The sequence below is a fragment of the Rutilus rutilus genome (genome assembly GCF_951802725.1).
Source record: "Rutilus rutilus genome assembly, chromosome: 25".
NCBI classification, from domain to species: domain Eukaryota; kingdom Metazoa; phylum Chordata; class Actinopteri; order Cypriniformes; family Leuciscidae; genus Rutilus; species Rutilus rutilus.
The window spans coordinates 10,767,369-10,780,883 of record NC_140229.1 but is presented as its reverse complement, the minus strand read 5'-3'; the positions used below and the strand labels follow the sequence as shown (position 1 = coordinate 10,780,883).

Here is a 13,515-nt window from a genome sequence, read left to right as displayed (position 1 = left end):
TCCAATCTGATAAATGAAGCTTTATTATAAACGTAAAAAAAAAAAAAAAGCCCTGTTCTTAATAAATTGCAAAATATATGGTTTATTATCAGCACAATAATAGCCAGTACAATAAAGAAATTCAAACAACAGTATTCACCAAATGTACAACAGAGACCAAATATGCATCGGGTAATAAATAAGCAACATAAAGTAAACTGGGCAATGACTGAAAATAAATCCCAGTTAGGATTATCAGATGCATTTTTATCTCGTATTAGATATTCTGCTGCCAAAACACAGAGAGCTCATGCAACTTCATGTGGCCTTCACAGCTCTCACAGCAATCCAGTGAGAAACAGAGGTTTCAGATGATTAAATGAACAAATACTGCTAAATCATATGCAATTGCTGAGGGTTATGGCACTTAAAAGCGCGGACAAAAGCTATTGGCAGCAGAAAATAATTTCATAAAGAGTCAAAGTATAGCAAAATAGGCAATCTAACCTGCAATAAGGTGACTAACAGTCTTTAAGAACAATTTTAAATATATACTTCTTTTGATTCATATTCAGGACATGTCATATTCAATGTAGTACGTACGTAAACTTATTCTTAAAAATACATTTTTTAGTTTTCATAAATCAATAATTGTATGCTTGCCTAGTGGTGTATGGTTATTTAAGAAGGCTTTATGTGAAGCTCTGGGTGGCTGTAAATATCAGATGAGACCTTTGTATTAGTTAAAAGTCAATATCTGCATGATAGTGCTTGTCATCACTGGCAACATAATACAGATCAGGTCCTATATATATAACTGAAGTTAAACAAATGGGGTAAAATCATTTTAAAATACTGTAGGGAAAAAAGGTTTCCTTCTTAAGAAATACATCACAAGCAATAACAAACGTCCAATTTCCCAATGTGAGTCCAGCTGATTGATTCTTTGATCAAACTGTTAATACATTCATTACACCTAACACAAAAGCGTACTTTGCAGAAATGTCGTAATAATTAGAACAGAAAACAGTTTCACATAAATTCACTTCCTCTGAGGTCGATTCCAGAAAACCCCTTTAAAACAACAACTGGAGGGAACAATTCCAGCTTTATTCTAAAGAAACTAAGTTAAACGATTACTTACAAAAACTAAAGAATCGATAGAGCTGCCCATAAAGAAAATGTTGGGTTGCAAATTGCAGTTTCATGAAGGAACAAAAGAGCAACTGCCATAATAACAGCCATCTTATTCAAAAGCTTGTCATTAATATTTCCATTCATTTCGAGAAAGACTCCATGATCTTGCTGGTTCATTGTAACTGTAGACAGCAGCAAACATCACTTGCTCAGACCTTGATCTCAGTTTTTGGCAAAACACCTGCTAAAACACTTCACCTTCACCACCATGTGATTTTAAACTCATAGATGGGCCTTTTGCAGTAGTAGTGGTTGATGAGGTGTTTGTCACACACGCCGATGCATTGCTGGTCAGCAGAGATGCCACGATCTGCCAGGTCGCTCACTATGCAGTGAAGAAGGTCATAAACATCAGCCACTGCCTCCCAGGGCCCAAAGGACACGTCAACCTCACAATGGTGCTCAAACAGCTTGGCCTCACTCTCCGAACGCTCAAACCGCAGCGAATTGAACAGCGGTCTTTCGTAAGGGGTGATAGGCATCTCCTCCTTGTACACGCAGATCTTCAGTTTCGCAAAGCGAGCCTTCCGCTGCATGGCGCGAAGTTTTGCGATCTCCACAATGCGCTCAAGATTTTCTGGAGCAAAATGGAACAATGTTTAGTTAAATGAAAACAACTTTTTTATTCATTTTCTTTATCATTTTTAGGGGTGTAACAATATATTGCATAAATGCAATACAAAAAAGCAGCATGCATTGTGGATAGTGACAATATGTTTATGTATAGTTCACCCAAAATAAAAGTTTAAATTTATGGTAATGACCAGGGCCATGCCAAGCAAGGGACGGGGCCCAGTGCGAGTTAGAGAAAGCGGGGCTCCCCTCAGTCGGTCTGTTTGCGATCGCCGTTTACCATATGTGCTACAAGTTTTTTTTTTACTCTGGCTTTGTGCAGAGTATCGTGAGAGTACCGTATCTTGAGATCATTATCGTGTATCGAACCGAATTGTGACATGAGTGTATTGTTACACCCCTAATTATTTTATTTTACCTTTATAATAGGGCAAGAGATCAAGAAAAGCCTGTCGCACTTTCTCTCCGGTAAGTGGCTGCGTGTCTTCCAGGCTTTCCAAAAGAGGCCCAATAGCATAATACTGAGCTTCTCTGTGCACCGCACGAACACGGTCCCTCTGAGGCAGCTCACCTTCTCGCAAGAAATTCAGAATATCCCTAAAGCCAGAGAAGTGTATATATAAGCACTTCTAATAAGCATGCGATTTTAAACTGGATATCGAGCAGTTATTTAAGTCATCCACTGATGAAATAATAAAAACAAAAGCTAAATTCAGATAATCATAATGTTTGCTTTATATTTTTGGGTACTAGGCACTAAACATAATCAGATATTCACTAAACTAAACACTAACCCAAAATATGCTCCATCTCGGTCGATGAAATATCGCCCCTCTGCATCCCGGGGAATTTGGTGGCGGCCACTAAACATGGCGGCCAGCATAGTGTCCTCATAACGTCGCAGAGTGGACAGCCGAGTGGTGAAATATGTTCCTCCTACATTCAGGGGGATGACCTCGGGGAACTATGGAGAGAGAGAGAGAGAGAGAGAGAGAAGAAACAAAAATATCCCTTTACGTTAGTCTGAATGTACATAACATCTCAAAGTTTGGTCTCTAATAGTCATCAAGGCTGCATTAAATACAGTAAAAATAATAATAATGTGAAACAGAATTACAATTTAAAATCACTGTTCTCTATTTTAATACCTTTTAGAATGTAACTTATTCCTGTGATGGTAAAGACATTTCATCAGTCTTAAGTGTCACATTATTATTATTTTTGTGAAAACTGGGATACCTTTTTTCAGGATTTTTTGATAAATAGAAAGTTTAATAGAACAGAATTGATTTCAAATAAAAATGTTGTGTAGCATTATAAATGTATTTGCTTGTTTTAATCAATTCAGTACACATTTCTTTCAAAAGCAGATAGTGTATATAACATATTTCACTGTAATGAGGGTACTCATTATGCACCAGGACTGAGACGTGTATCTTTAGCATCTTCTGAACTTTTGAAACATTACCTACTAAATTGAGTGCTGTTAAATGTTTAAATTATCTTAAAACCCGGGTGTTGGACTTAAGCATTTACACATCTCGACAGGTCACTCTGTGTTTATCAGCAGTCTGACTCTGCAAAACGCGATTAGTTTAATCCAGTTGATATGATTTGATTGACATGTGAAGTGAACCAATCAAAGGCAACGTGCCCCCGCCCCACTGGGATAAAGGACCAATCAGATTGCAGTAATCGGGAAGCAAACGCACTCAATACATCTGTTGCCTATGGAAACGGTTATGATTAAACGCAAAACGCTGGGAAACTACACGGTTCCTCCAGATAATTTTTGGGAAAAGAATCACATTGGGGAAAAAGCAGATGATAGTGGACATTTCATAAATCACACTTATAGTACAACAAACTACTCCCTGATGATAATAATAGCACATCCTCTTTAAACCTCGGGGACTTACCTCCTCAGGTGCGTCTAAAGTGCGAAGGGACTTCCCTAGATTAAGATTAGGGACAGGTATGACTGGTTTGCGATACTCCTCTTCCCCGGTGTCCGCGCCTGACATCGCATCTCCCTGATTTTCAGTGTCACTCGCAGCCGAAAACACCACCATCACTCTCGGCTGAGGAGGGACCGTCCGCCCCTCCTGCGCGAACCTCCTCACCCGTGATGTTGCCATTTGGAGCGGAGCTGCTGCGCTAAAGGAAAGCGGAGGCGGTTCTCCGTTTGTTTCGCCTGCTCCATTATGCTGCATGCACACACCACAGCAGGTTTGATAATAGTTTAGATTCAGGGCCACACGTAGACTGTCAGCGATTGTTATGATGTCCAGGACGGCAGGGTAGCACTGCACACCCCGCGAGAGAGGCGTGGTCTACAGGCTGATCAGGTGGATACGAGACTGCTCTTGTGCTCGGTAAAGCACGTACGCAAATTGCGTAGGTGACAGCGCACGCCTGGAATGTTTTCAGCTGTGTACTCCGCTACAGGCGTAAACATTGAGATTTACAAACCTGCGTAACTTGTGTACACGTAGTTCATCAGGCTTCACTTTTATGTAGGGCAGAGTTTAAATTAGTTAGGCTATATAAAATATACACACACACACTATATATGTTATTAATTTTTATTCATGTTTAAGAATTCTTTGATTTCAAAATAGTGTTAGTATTTCCAGCACGCTCTTTAAGGTAAAAAAACAAAAAACAAAAAACATTTGGACTTTTGGTTGTACCTAGGATATCTAAGTCCACCATAGGAGAGAGAGCATTTCCGCATTTGGCTCCTAAACTCTGGCATTGCCTTCCTGATGATGTTTGGAGCTTAGAGACAACTTGCCCAGATTAAATCGACCCTAAAGACACATCTCTTTAGCCAAGCATTCACATAATACACCTCATGTCATGTGCTCCAGTTATATCAGATCGAATACACATTATTATCTTTTGCTTGAAATATTATGAACAGCAGCTACGTTAATTATTTTCCATTGTTTTTCTATTTCTGTTCTGAGGTAACTAGAGGGTATGCCAGCTGCCCAGCTCCAGTTTGGATCCAGCCTCGTCTACGAAGTTTTCAGATGCCACAAAACCTGTGAGGAGATGACTCCAACTCCTGCGAGGACTTCAGATGATGCAAACTCTGAATCATCATGCACCAATGCTAAATTCTATATTGTGATCATTATGCTCACAACTTGTAATTAATTCAGTATAAGCTCATAGTGTCTGCCTAAAATTAATACATAACTGGCCTGGTTTCACAGACAGGGCTTAAATTAAGCCAGGACTAGGCTTTTATATACATGCCTTAGAAAGAAATAAAAACATTACTGGTGTCCATCTTGACTTCTTGAGACAAAGCAATTGTTTTTCAGTTAAAACAGCTCAAACGTGCATTTTAGTCTGAGACTTAAGAATTGTCTGTGGAACTGGGGGGATGTTAGCTAACTGTGTGATTTGTATAGGCTATGTACATTTCTGAAATGCATGATTTGTAAGCAGTCACCTCTGATAACACTCTGAATGGTAATGTACACATGCATTTTCTGTAAAGCTGCTTTGAAACTAATATGTATTGTGAAAAGCGCTATACAAATAAAAGTGAACTGAATTGAATTTAGAAAGCAGTGCATTACCAGGATAAATGAAGTGCTTTTGTATGTGTCCCCAATACATTTAATAACATTGCTAAATTTCTACGGAATATAATTTTATTAGGGCCCTTTAAATTTTACCCTTTTAAATCATTTTGATTTATTGGTCAACAGTCATTCTCTCCTGCCCACAGAGCAGCTGAAATAACACTTTTTTATTACAATTAAATGTCTATGGTTACATTATCTAAAAACTGTGAAGTAATAATTGCTGATAGTCTGTCCATTGAGTTACTGTCCACTTTATGTCGTGATACTTTGACCTATACTATGTAATGAATAAATAAATAATTTATGAATAAATATAAATGAATGAATAACAACTGTCTCATTTTAAAAATGTAATTGTAGGAAGAATGACCCAAATCCTACAGTCTAATAATTATGATGTAACAACAACCTGAACGCTCCACCAATCTCTTTCATGGAAATATTCTCCTCGCACGGCATTGGCTAAATTTCACTCAACCTGAAAAGAAGGGCAAATCTAATTGGTCACTTTGCTCCTCACGGAAACTGTTGACGGTTGTTTTAGGTGAGCTCTGCGCAATGGCGGAGGTCAGACACCGGTTCGGGAGAGAAGCTTACAAGCGTTTAAAACCGCAAAATCTCCCGCTTTTGGATAAAGATTATAAACCCGTCTCACAGGCAGCTTATGTTGCAGCTTTAACAAAGTCACTACAGCTCCGTGAAGCTCGAAGTGAGAGTGTCCGCGCTGTTAAAGGACTGTGTGAAGCCAGCCCGGCTGTTCTGGAGACTTCAGAAGAGAATGTAAACAGACTCTTTACCCGCTTCACGGGTGCTGGTGGAGATACACACAGCTTGAAAGTACCGTTGAACTTCTGCTCTGGAAATATTAGTAAATGGAATATCTGTCGTGTATTGAAGTCTAATCCATCTCCAGTGCACGTGCCTTCCTGGAAGAGCTCAAGTTGGGGAACACACGGAAAACTTCATAAAAAGACTCTCTATGGAATCGCAAATTCTCAGTTTGTGTCTTTCACCAGAGCTTACAGTGGCTCGCAAAATAACGGCAGTCGAGCTGAGCCACTATACAAATCAAAGTCTGGTTATTATGACATTTTGGGAGTGTCTCCAACAGCCACGCATGCGCAAATCAAGACTGCTTACTATAAACAGTCCTTTATATATCACCCGGACAAGAATGCAGGGAGCGAGGAGGCCACGTTCATGTTCTCCCAGATCAGTGAGGCTTACCACGTCCTGGGTAATAAAGCTCTGAGGAGGAAATATAATCGAGGGATCCTGAGTCAAGCAGACCTGCTGGGATCCAGTAAACCCACTGGTAGAGAGAGTCCAGCATCAGGACAGCAGACCAGAGCCCGACACTCCCCCTCTGTTGGAGCCGCCCAGCAAAACATCTTCGACTTTGATACCTTCATCAGATCACACTATGGAGAACAACTTCAGAGAGAGAAGCAGCTCCGGCAGCGCAGAGAAGAGATACTCAGGAAGAAGAAGGAGGACTATGAGGATTTGAAACTGGGCAGGTTGAAGGAGATCACTGTGGGGTTGATGCTGGCTATGGCAATGGCAATCTTACTTAGCCTAAGGTCTAGCAAGTGATTAAGATACAGGGATACTTGAAGCATATCTCTCAAATTTTAACAGCCAACACACAAATATATGGTTGTGATATTTTACATTTACCTCTTTTTTTTTTTTACATACGGACAGTTGCAACAACCCCCTCAAAGTTAATACTTTGGCAAGATACCCATTAAATATCCACATGATATGATAATGATATATTATCATTTGTGCCATTGTAGCTATGAGTGTGTGCTCTACCTCATCTGTTAAACTGTATTCAAAATCTAAGGAATAATAAACACTAGTGGCTTTATTTTGCACAAAGGCCCTTGGTAAAAAACTTACCAGTTTATTAATATTATTTGTCTGGCTTCACTTCAACTAAGCCACCAATAAAAAAATTATAATAACTGTCAAGTATTGTGTTCAAATAAACGTCTGTGACGTGACAATTAAAGTGTAACTAAATCACTTGGAAGAATGATGGAAAAGCTCTGGAGTTGTGATTGGCTATAAGGATGTCGACTGCTAATACAAAATGTTGGTTCAATCTCACATTGGGATGAACCTGGAAATGGAGATTTGCTGAAATTACAACAATGCAATTTAAGTGTACCTTCTGGTTATTTAAATGCATGGAGGAATCTGTATTCTGTGGATGTAGATGAGAAAAAATAAATTATTCAAAATATTTCAGCAACTTTGTCTTCGGTCATTGATTGTATGGAAGTGTGGTGTTTCTAGCAGTAAATGTTTATTTTTGAGACTTTTGTGTTGTAGTTTCATTTGGGTGCTTAAAGACACATCCCCATAATAGATACACATGTGCATATATATAACTGTTGTAGTCATAAAACATTTAGACATGTAAATGATGCTTGATCTGGGCTGCTTGAACATGGGTTCAAATTTCTGACATCAGAAATACTCAAATAAATGCAGAGTACAGTGATAATGTGTTTGTACAAAAGATATTTACTTCAGTTAATACACCTATGGTGGTTATGAGGAATAATAATAATAATAATAATATAATGAATTTCAAACAGTGATATTGCTTTTTTCATTTTGGATTAGAACAGCGCTGGGAACAGAATACAAGACTACATGATGATACACAAAGGAAAAACCAACCGAACTAAATACATATCAAGAGAACAAAGTGGAAGAGTCTTTATTCAGGTAAAATGGAGGATTCAGCTCCATCTTGTGGTTCAAAACCATGACACATAGAAAAATAAACCATACAACTGTCGTTAGCAGGTGTAAGAGGGAAAGTGTCACCAACAAACTAATGGACAAAAGGACTGTGCTAAACCGAGGTTCTACCTGAGCTTTGAGAGACCTAAGGAGAATCTATAGGATACCAGCTTGTGTTGGGAGCTGCCTGTCATATTTCATTACAAGGCTTCATATTACCCATATTACAGCATACAGAGCAACAACAGAGAGAGAGAGAGAAAGAGAGAGATCTGAATGTCGTGATCAAGACATCCCATTTCCATAGATTGTTGGTCGAAATGAATCATGATAACTACGTTAAATTGTTGCTCTCGCTGAGACAGGTGTATAATCGTCGTGCTCGCCTCACATGTAACACAATTACACAACTTTAAAAACAAAGAGAGAGAAAATCTCCATCTGGGATACAATGAAACAAATTGTGGCTGTTCAGAACATACTGTCTCAGGTGAAGAAAGAACATACTGTCTCAGGAAGTGATGTAAGTGTGAGGGAATAAACGAGGTAACAATTATGACACCACTAGCGAACTAAGCTACGGACGAATATCTACATTAATGCTACTCGTGACTACCAATGTAATATCAATAATGATGATCTTTTTTCTTTTTTTTGTTGCTTTGTTTTTCTTTTTTTGTCTTTTTTTTTTTAAAGAAATCATATAAATGTGCTGTCTGTGCAGTCGTATGTTGATGTGTTTAGTCATCTGCAATACTTTCCATAGAAAAATATTAGCAAAAAGCAGAGAAAAAGTGCTGGACATCTTGCATTGAGAATCGTCTGGAAACTCGTTGTTTCTAAGTGTTATTCTAAGTGTTTCATGCCATGATATCAACAGTACGGTTACGGTTCAGTCAGTGAGAACGTGGCAGACATATAAAAGCGTCCTTAATATAGACCAGATCTGAATGTGCTCCTTAAATGTGTGTTTCTTCTTCTTCTTCAATTGAAATCACATGTTTATGATCGGAAAAGAGTCTTTACAAGTTGATTTGTCTGTTTTGACAATTTGGTCCACATCTACAGTCTATTTTACAAATCATTTAAGAGTTTCCACATGCCTAATCCATCTGTGAACTTCCTCCAGCGCGGGGGAAACTTACCGTTACAATACAACACAATAACTAAACAAAATAAAACATCTAATGAATGCCTAGAAATGATTAAAACGACATTTTGGGACAAAAAAAATGTGGAGTTAACCGATTGAAATTGCCATTGTAAAAACTTTGGGTTTTTTTCATAACCAAGCCTGAATCCTGGGACAGCTGTTTTCTCTCAGATAAAACAATACAGACACCCTAAAAGTACAGAATATTATGACCTGAGACTAGATGAGACCTTATTCTTGAACTTGCTGGCTAAAATTGCTAAAACGTGGTATCTGACACACGATATTTCCAATCACTTACTTGGAATGAAGACGACGCGATTCTAATAGCGAACAGTTTTCAGTGAAGGCACTCCAATGTTAGATGTGGAGAGAACGTTTGATAAACAGTCACGGGCTTCGACGTATTCGTATATTCTGATAAAACATTGGTTCATGAAGTATCTCTCTGTGCTTTCGTTAGGTCTTAAAGAGACTAATTTGATTTTGAATCATTCATTGGCACATATAAAAAAGGCCAAAGGTAGTTTTAAACCGACATTGTTCTCCAAGATTAATCGGCGTAAATTTTTACGCAACCGAACGACATCAAGTGAATTTCATTCCTACTTTAAAAAAACAAAAAAAAAAACCAAAAACAAACTAAAAGACCAATTCCTCAAGGTGCAGCTCAAAGCAACAGCTATTTTCAGTGACGTTAACTACCAGTTGTTCACTGGCTCAATGTAGCAACTAAGCTTGATTGCGATAACAAATGTAATCTCAGAACGTTCGCAGGTTAATTAATTACCTGAAAACATAATGCAAGAGCATCAATCGGTTTGACTTTGTAGAGTGAATACAGCCAAATGCAATTCATCTTGAATTGACTTTTTTTTTTTAAATTGTTAAAACATCTAAAATGCGTACTAATTAAAATCATTAATGCAATACATATAATTCTGCTTCCTTTGTCAACGTAGCAACTGTTCATCCAGCTCACTAACAGAGTAAAATATATGAAACAAAAAAAATGAAACAAAAAAATGATAATCTTCAGAATTAATCAATAGACATGTATCAAAAGTACATCATTTAAATGTAATCCAATACTGCCGGCAGTCTATTAGTCTAAAAATATGTAACCTGACCTTTTATAGTCCCTTCCATTACAAAAAAAAGAACACGTATAACAATATAAGACATCAATATGTAAAAGACAGCATCTATAAATAAGCAAACCACACCAACAAACAAAAACAAAAAAATCTACCATTAGTTTATGCGTGTAAATAAAAAGAACTTAAATGTACTATGTGATATGCTGCAGGACTGCTAAATAGCTTAGGGACGTGAGGAGGTGTTTGCTTCCACAGCCTGTGGCGAGTAGTAGTAGTAATATACAAATATAGATCGCTCTTGTCGACAATCACACACACTCACACACACACAAACAACCTCACACTCAAGGTTCGCACACAGACGAGCGCGTGGCACCACCGTTCTGTGCTTTCGTTCACAAAATCAACTGCATACAATGACACAAGGGCCGGAGGTGAAAAGTGAGCAGGTTTTGAAAGGTGTTTCAGGAGAGAAAGAACGTTTCTACAGAGGTGCAAAGTCCTCGCCGCGTCCTCTGACGCGCATGTGTAGCGATTCACCTCAGGTTCCTAACGTTAAAAGAGCTTTTCATTCACAATCGACATATTTTCCTCTTTTTTATGTGTTAAACAAGAAATGTGGATGAAGATGTGTCCCGAGTCCTCCGTCATATACAGTATGAAAAAGTCCATTTTGCAAGGTGTTTTTCCAGTCGTCTTGGAGGACAGATGCGTGCCGTGAACATACTCTGAAAAGCTCGTGTGAACAGCGAATGGAGAAGCTGGTGAAAAACCTGAAGTTTCGAGTTTGCACGAGAGCCCGCATACTCAGCGTCCGGTACCCTGGTGCTGAGGACCAGCCCATACAGTGCAGTGGCCCACGGCCACACCATAGAATTAGAATTTATAACACCATAGATATTGGATTAGAATTGTAATTCTATGGGCCCAAACCGCCCAACTTGGTTAGAGGTCTCTGATGTATGGTTCTTTTATAAGAGGATAAAAATCAGGCTTGTTCATTCTCTTTAAAAAATATCTTGTCAGGAATATTTACTCAAAGTACTGTACAAATCCTTTTTTTCTTCACTATCTGTCTTTGTTTTGGCCTAAAAGGACGTTTATTATTAAACAAGACCTCTGCGAGCTTCAAAACGCAAGTCGCGGAGGCGATTAAAGCTATGGAAAAAAAATAAACGAGCGCTACCCTTACAAGAGACCTAAATAACGATAAAAATTGACACTTAGCTATCAAGTTACGAAATTTCTCCCATCTCCCATTTGCGTCGACCTTACTACAACAGTATGAATTTTTGCATGATACGTGGATTCTTATTTGCGACGATTATTTTTCGTTCGCATGATTTTTCTTTTTCTCTTTTAGGCCGTTGGCGTGTAAAATCAAAAGGAGTGCTGTTTAGAGTCAACTGACTGTGCAATCTCTCGGTGGCAACTTAATTGCTATAAAAAGGATTTTCTTCTCACATCGGAGAAGCTTCCGAACTGTGAAAATAATGCGGGTTCCATTACGCTGGAATCCATTGCGTACTAGAGTTGCATAGCCATTGGATGGCCTCCTCTGGGGTAGGGAGGGAGAGGCAGGGGGGACGGTGCACCCGTGTTCCTTCAGCCAACACTTGCTTTTAAATGCTTGACTTTTGGTTTGAAACCGGTTCGAACTAGTCTCTGCTGATGGCCGAAGCATACATGATACAAAAGAGGAAACTCCCAAGTCTTGAGAACTGATAAATTATTGTAACAGTTATTCAGCATGTTGGTGAGAACATCTCTATTAGAAATAGAGACACTGTGATATCATAGTGTGTACTTGTTTTTTTTCTTGTGACTGTTGCCAGTCTTGAGAATATTTAGTGGGGAACGCTCCCTCTCCTGTGCTTTTAAGTTTTGTGTCTTCACCATAACCCAATGGTGTTACAGCCCTGTGGCCAGCAGGGCTGTTAAGTGCTTCACAAAATAAACAGACTAAAAACTCATTTCCTTTTCTTGTTCTCGTCTCTGATAGCCCACTTCTAAACAGCGATTTGAAAACCCTTGGGTTAACCGGTGGTGTGTGTGCACCAGGCTTGGCCAGGTTAGCTCAGTGAGGGACAAAGTGAGAATAAAACGACAACACGGCGGTGGCTCAGAACTCCCATTCGTGAGGCTCGTCGCGGTTCGCCGCTTTCTCCAGCCTATGGATGATGTTGTTGAGGTTGGCTGCTTTCTTCTTGCGCAGACTGCTGTCCTTTGGGTTTCGGCAGGGGGTCGGAGCGGCAGTGGGAACAGATACGGACTCGGGAATGCCGAACAGGCTGTCTATGATACCTCCCCGTGGCCTGCTGGTGCCCGAAGCGCTGGGGAACTCGCCCTCGCCCTCTTCGTCTCTGTGGCTGAGGCCGGGGCTCTCCAGGATGCGCTTGCGCTCCTCTGAGCCACTCGGTCGGCCCTCCGCTGTGCTGTCGGACTCGGTGCCGTCGCAGCTGTTGTCTCCCTCGCCCCCAGACTTCCCGGCCCGCGCCGAGGGGGACCCGCCTTCGCCAGCCGCCGCCTGGATCTCTTCTATAAAGAGCTCTCGTCGGATACGGGACCTGCGAAAACAAGAACAAGACTCATGAGAACGGGAATACAGGCAAGTGGTAACTAATGATGTTTTATTAACAAAGTTTGGGAGGAGCACGTTCAGATAATTAAACCTAATTAAACACCTGTGGAGCGCATTCAGATAATCAAAGCTAATTAAACACGAGTGGAGCACATTCAGTTAATCAACCCAATCAACGAATTAAGAGGTATATATATATATAGCAGACTTACCTCCATTACTCTGGGTACGGGCAAAAAATTCTGAGCTCGGAGCCCTCCCCCGGACAGCACGCCAAATACGCATAATCTTACTCGTGAATAAAGTTTTAATAATCGTTCTAATTCTATGAGAATAGGGAAGTCCACACTACAAGTATAACGACACAGAAGAACGATATAATTGGAATCATTTTCAGAATGATTTTTTAATAAAAACATTGACAGCCAATCAGAATCCACCCAAGCTCTAGCATTTAAAGCAGAACATTATTGCCAATTTGTGTGGATGCTTATATTAGGGCGGTGCGATTAATCGTAATTGATTTTCGATTTCAATTTTGGCTTCCAACAAATAACATTTTCG

General features: G+C 39.6%; 3 protein-coding genes across 13 annotated transcripts in view; 1 reads left to right on the top strand and 2 right to left on the bottom strand.

Moving 5' to 3' along the window:
- Nucleotides 1-62: 62 nt before the first annotated feature.
- kctd7 (potassium channel tetramerization domain containing 7) lies at nucleotides 63-5,322 on the bottom strand. The gene is made up of 4 exons (XM_084400484.1): nucleotides 3,669-5,322; nucleotides 2,544-2,713; nucleotides 2,168-2,346; nucleotides 63-1,753 (listed from the first exon to the last, which is right to left on the bottom strand). Exons 1-4 carry the CDS (start codon nucleotides 3,960-3,962, stop codon nucleotides 1,377-1,379), a joined length of 1,020 nt encoding a protein of 339 aa, XP_084256610.1. The 5' UTR covers nucleotides 3,963-5,322; the 3' UTR covers nucleotides 63-1,376.
- Nucleotides 5,323-5,871: 549 nt separating this feature from the next.
- On the top strand, nucleotides 5,872-7,609 carry dnajc30a (DnaJ (Hsp40) homolog, subfamily C, member 30a). Its single transcript, XM_084400362.1, has one exon. It carries the CDS (start codon nucleotides 5,913-5,915, stop codon nucleotides 6,948-6,950), a length of 1,038 nt encoding a protein of 345 aa, XP_084256488.1. The 5' UTR covers nucleotides 5,872-5,912; the 3' UTR covers nucleotides 6,951-7,609.
- Nucleotides 7,610-8,815: 1,206 nt separating this feature from the next.
- cux1a (cut-like homeobox 1a) overlaps nucleotides 8,816-13,515 on the bottom strand; it is a 117,313-nt gene continuing 112,613 nt past the window's right edge. For all 11 annotated transcript variants that reach the window (XM_084400353.1, XM_084400351.1, XM_084400355.1 and 8 more), the window contains one exon: nucleotides 8,816-12,937. In XM_084400353.1, the coding sequence (XP_084256479.1) occupies nucleotides 12,493-12,937 (445 nt within the window). In that variant the 3' untranslated portion in view covers nucleotides 8,816-12,492. The remainder of the gene's footprint in view (nucleotides 12,938-13,515) is intronic.

Bases quoted from the DNA above. Each gene is read 5' to 3' on its own strand.
- kctd7 (XM_084400484.1), bottom strand. From the start codon at position 3,962: ATGCAGCATAATGGAGCAGGCGAAACAAACGGAGAACCGCCTCCGCTT. The intron at 2,714-3,668 runs GTAAGTCCCCGA...CTCTCTCCATAG, and splicing joins CTTTAGACGCACCTGAGGAG to TTCCCCGAGGTCATCCCCCT. The intron at 2,347-2,543 runs GTTAGTGTTTAG...CTCTGGCTTTAG, and splicing joins CGAGATGGAGCATATTTTGG to GGATATTCTGAATTTCTTGC.
- dnajc30a (XM_084400362.1), top strand. From the start codon at position 5,913: ATGGCGGAGGTCAGACACCGGTTCGGGAGAGAAGCTTACAAGCGTTTA.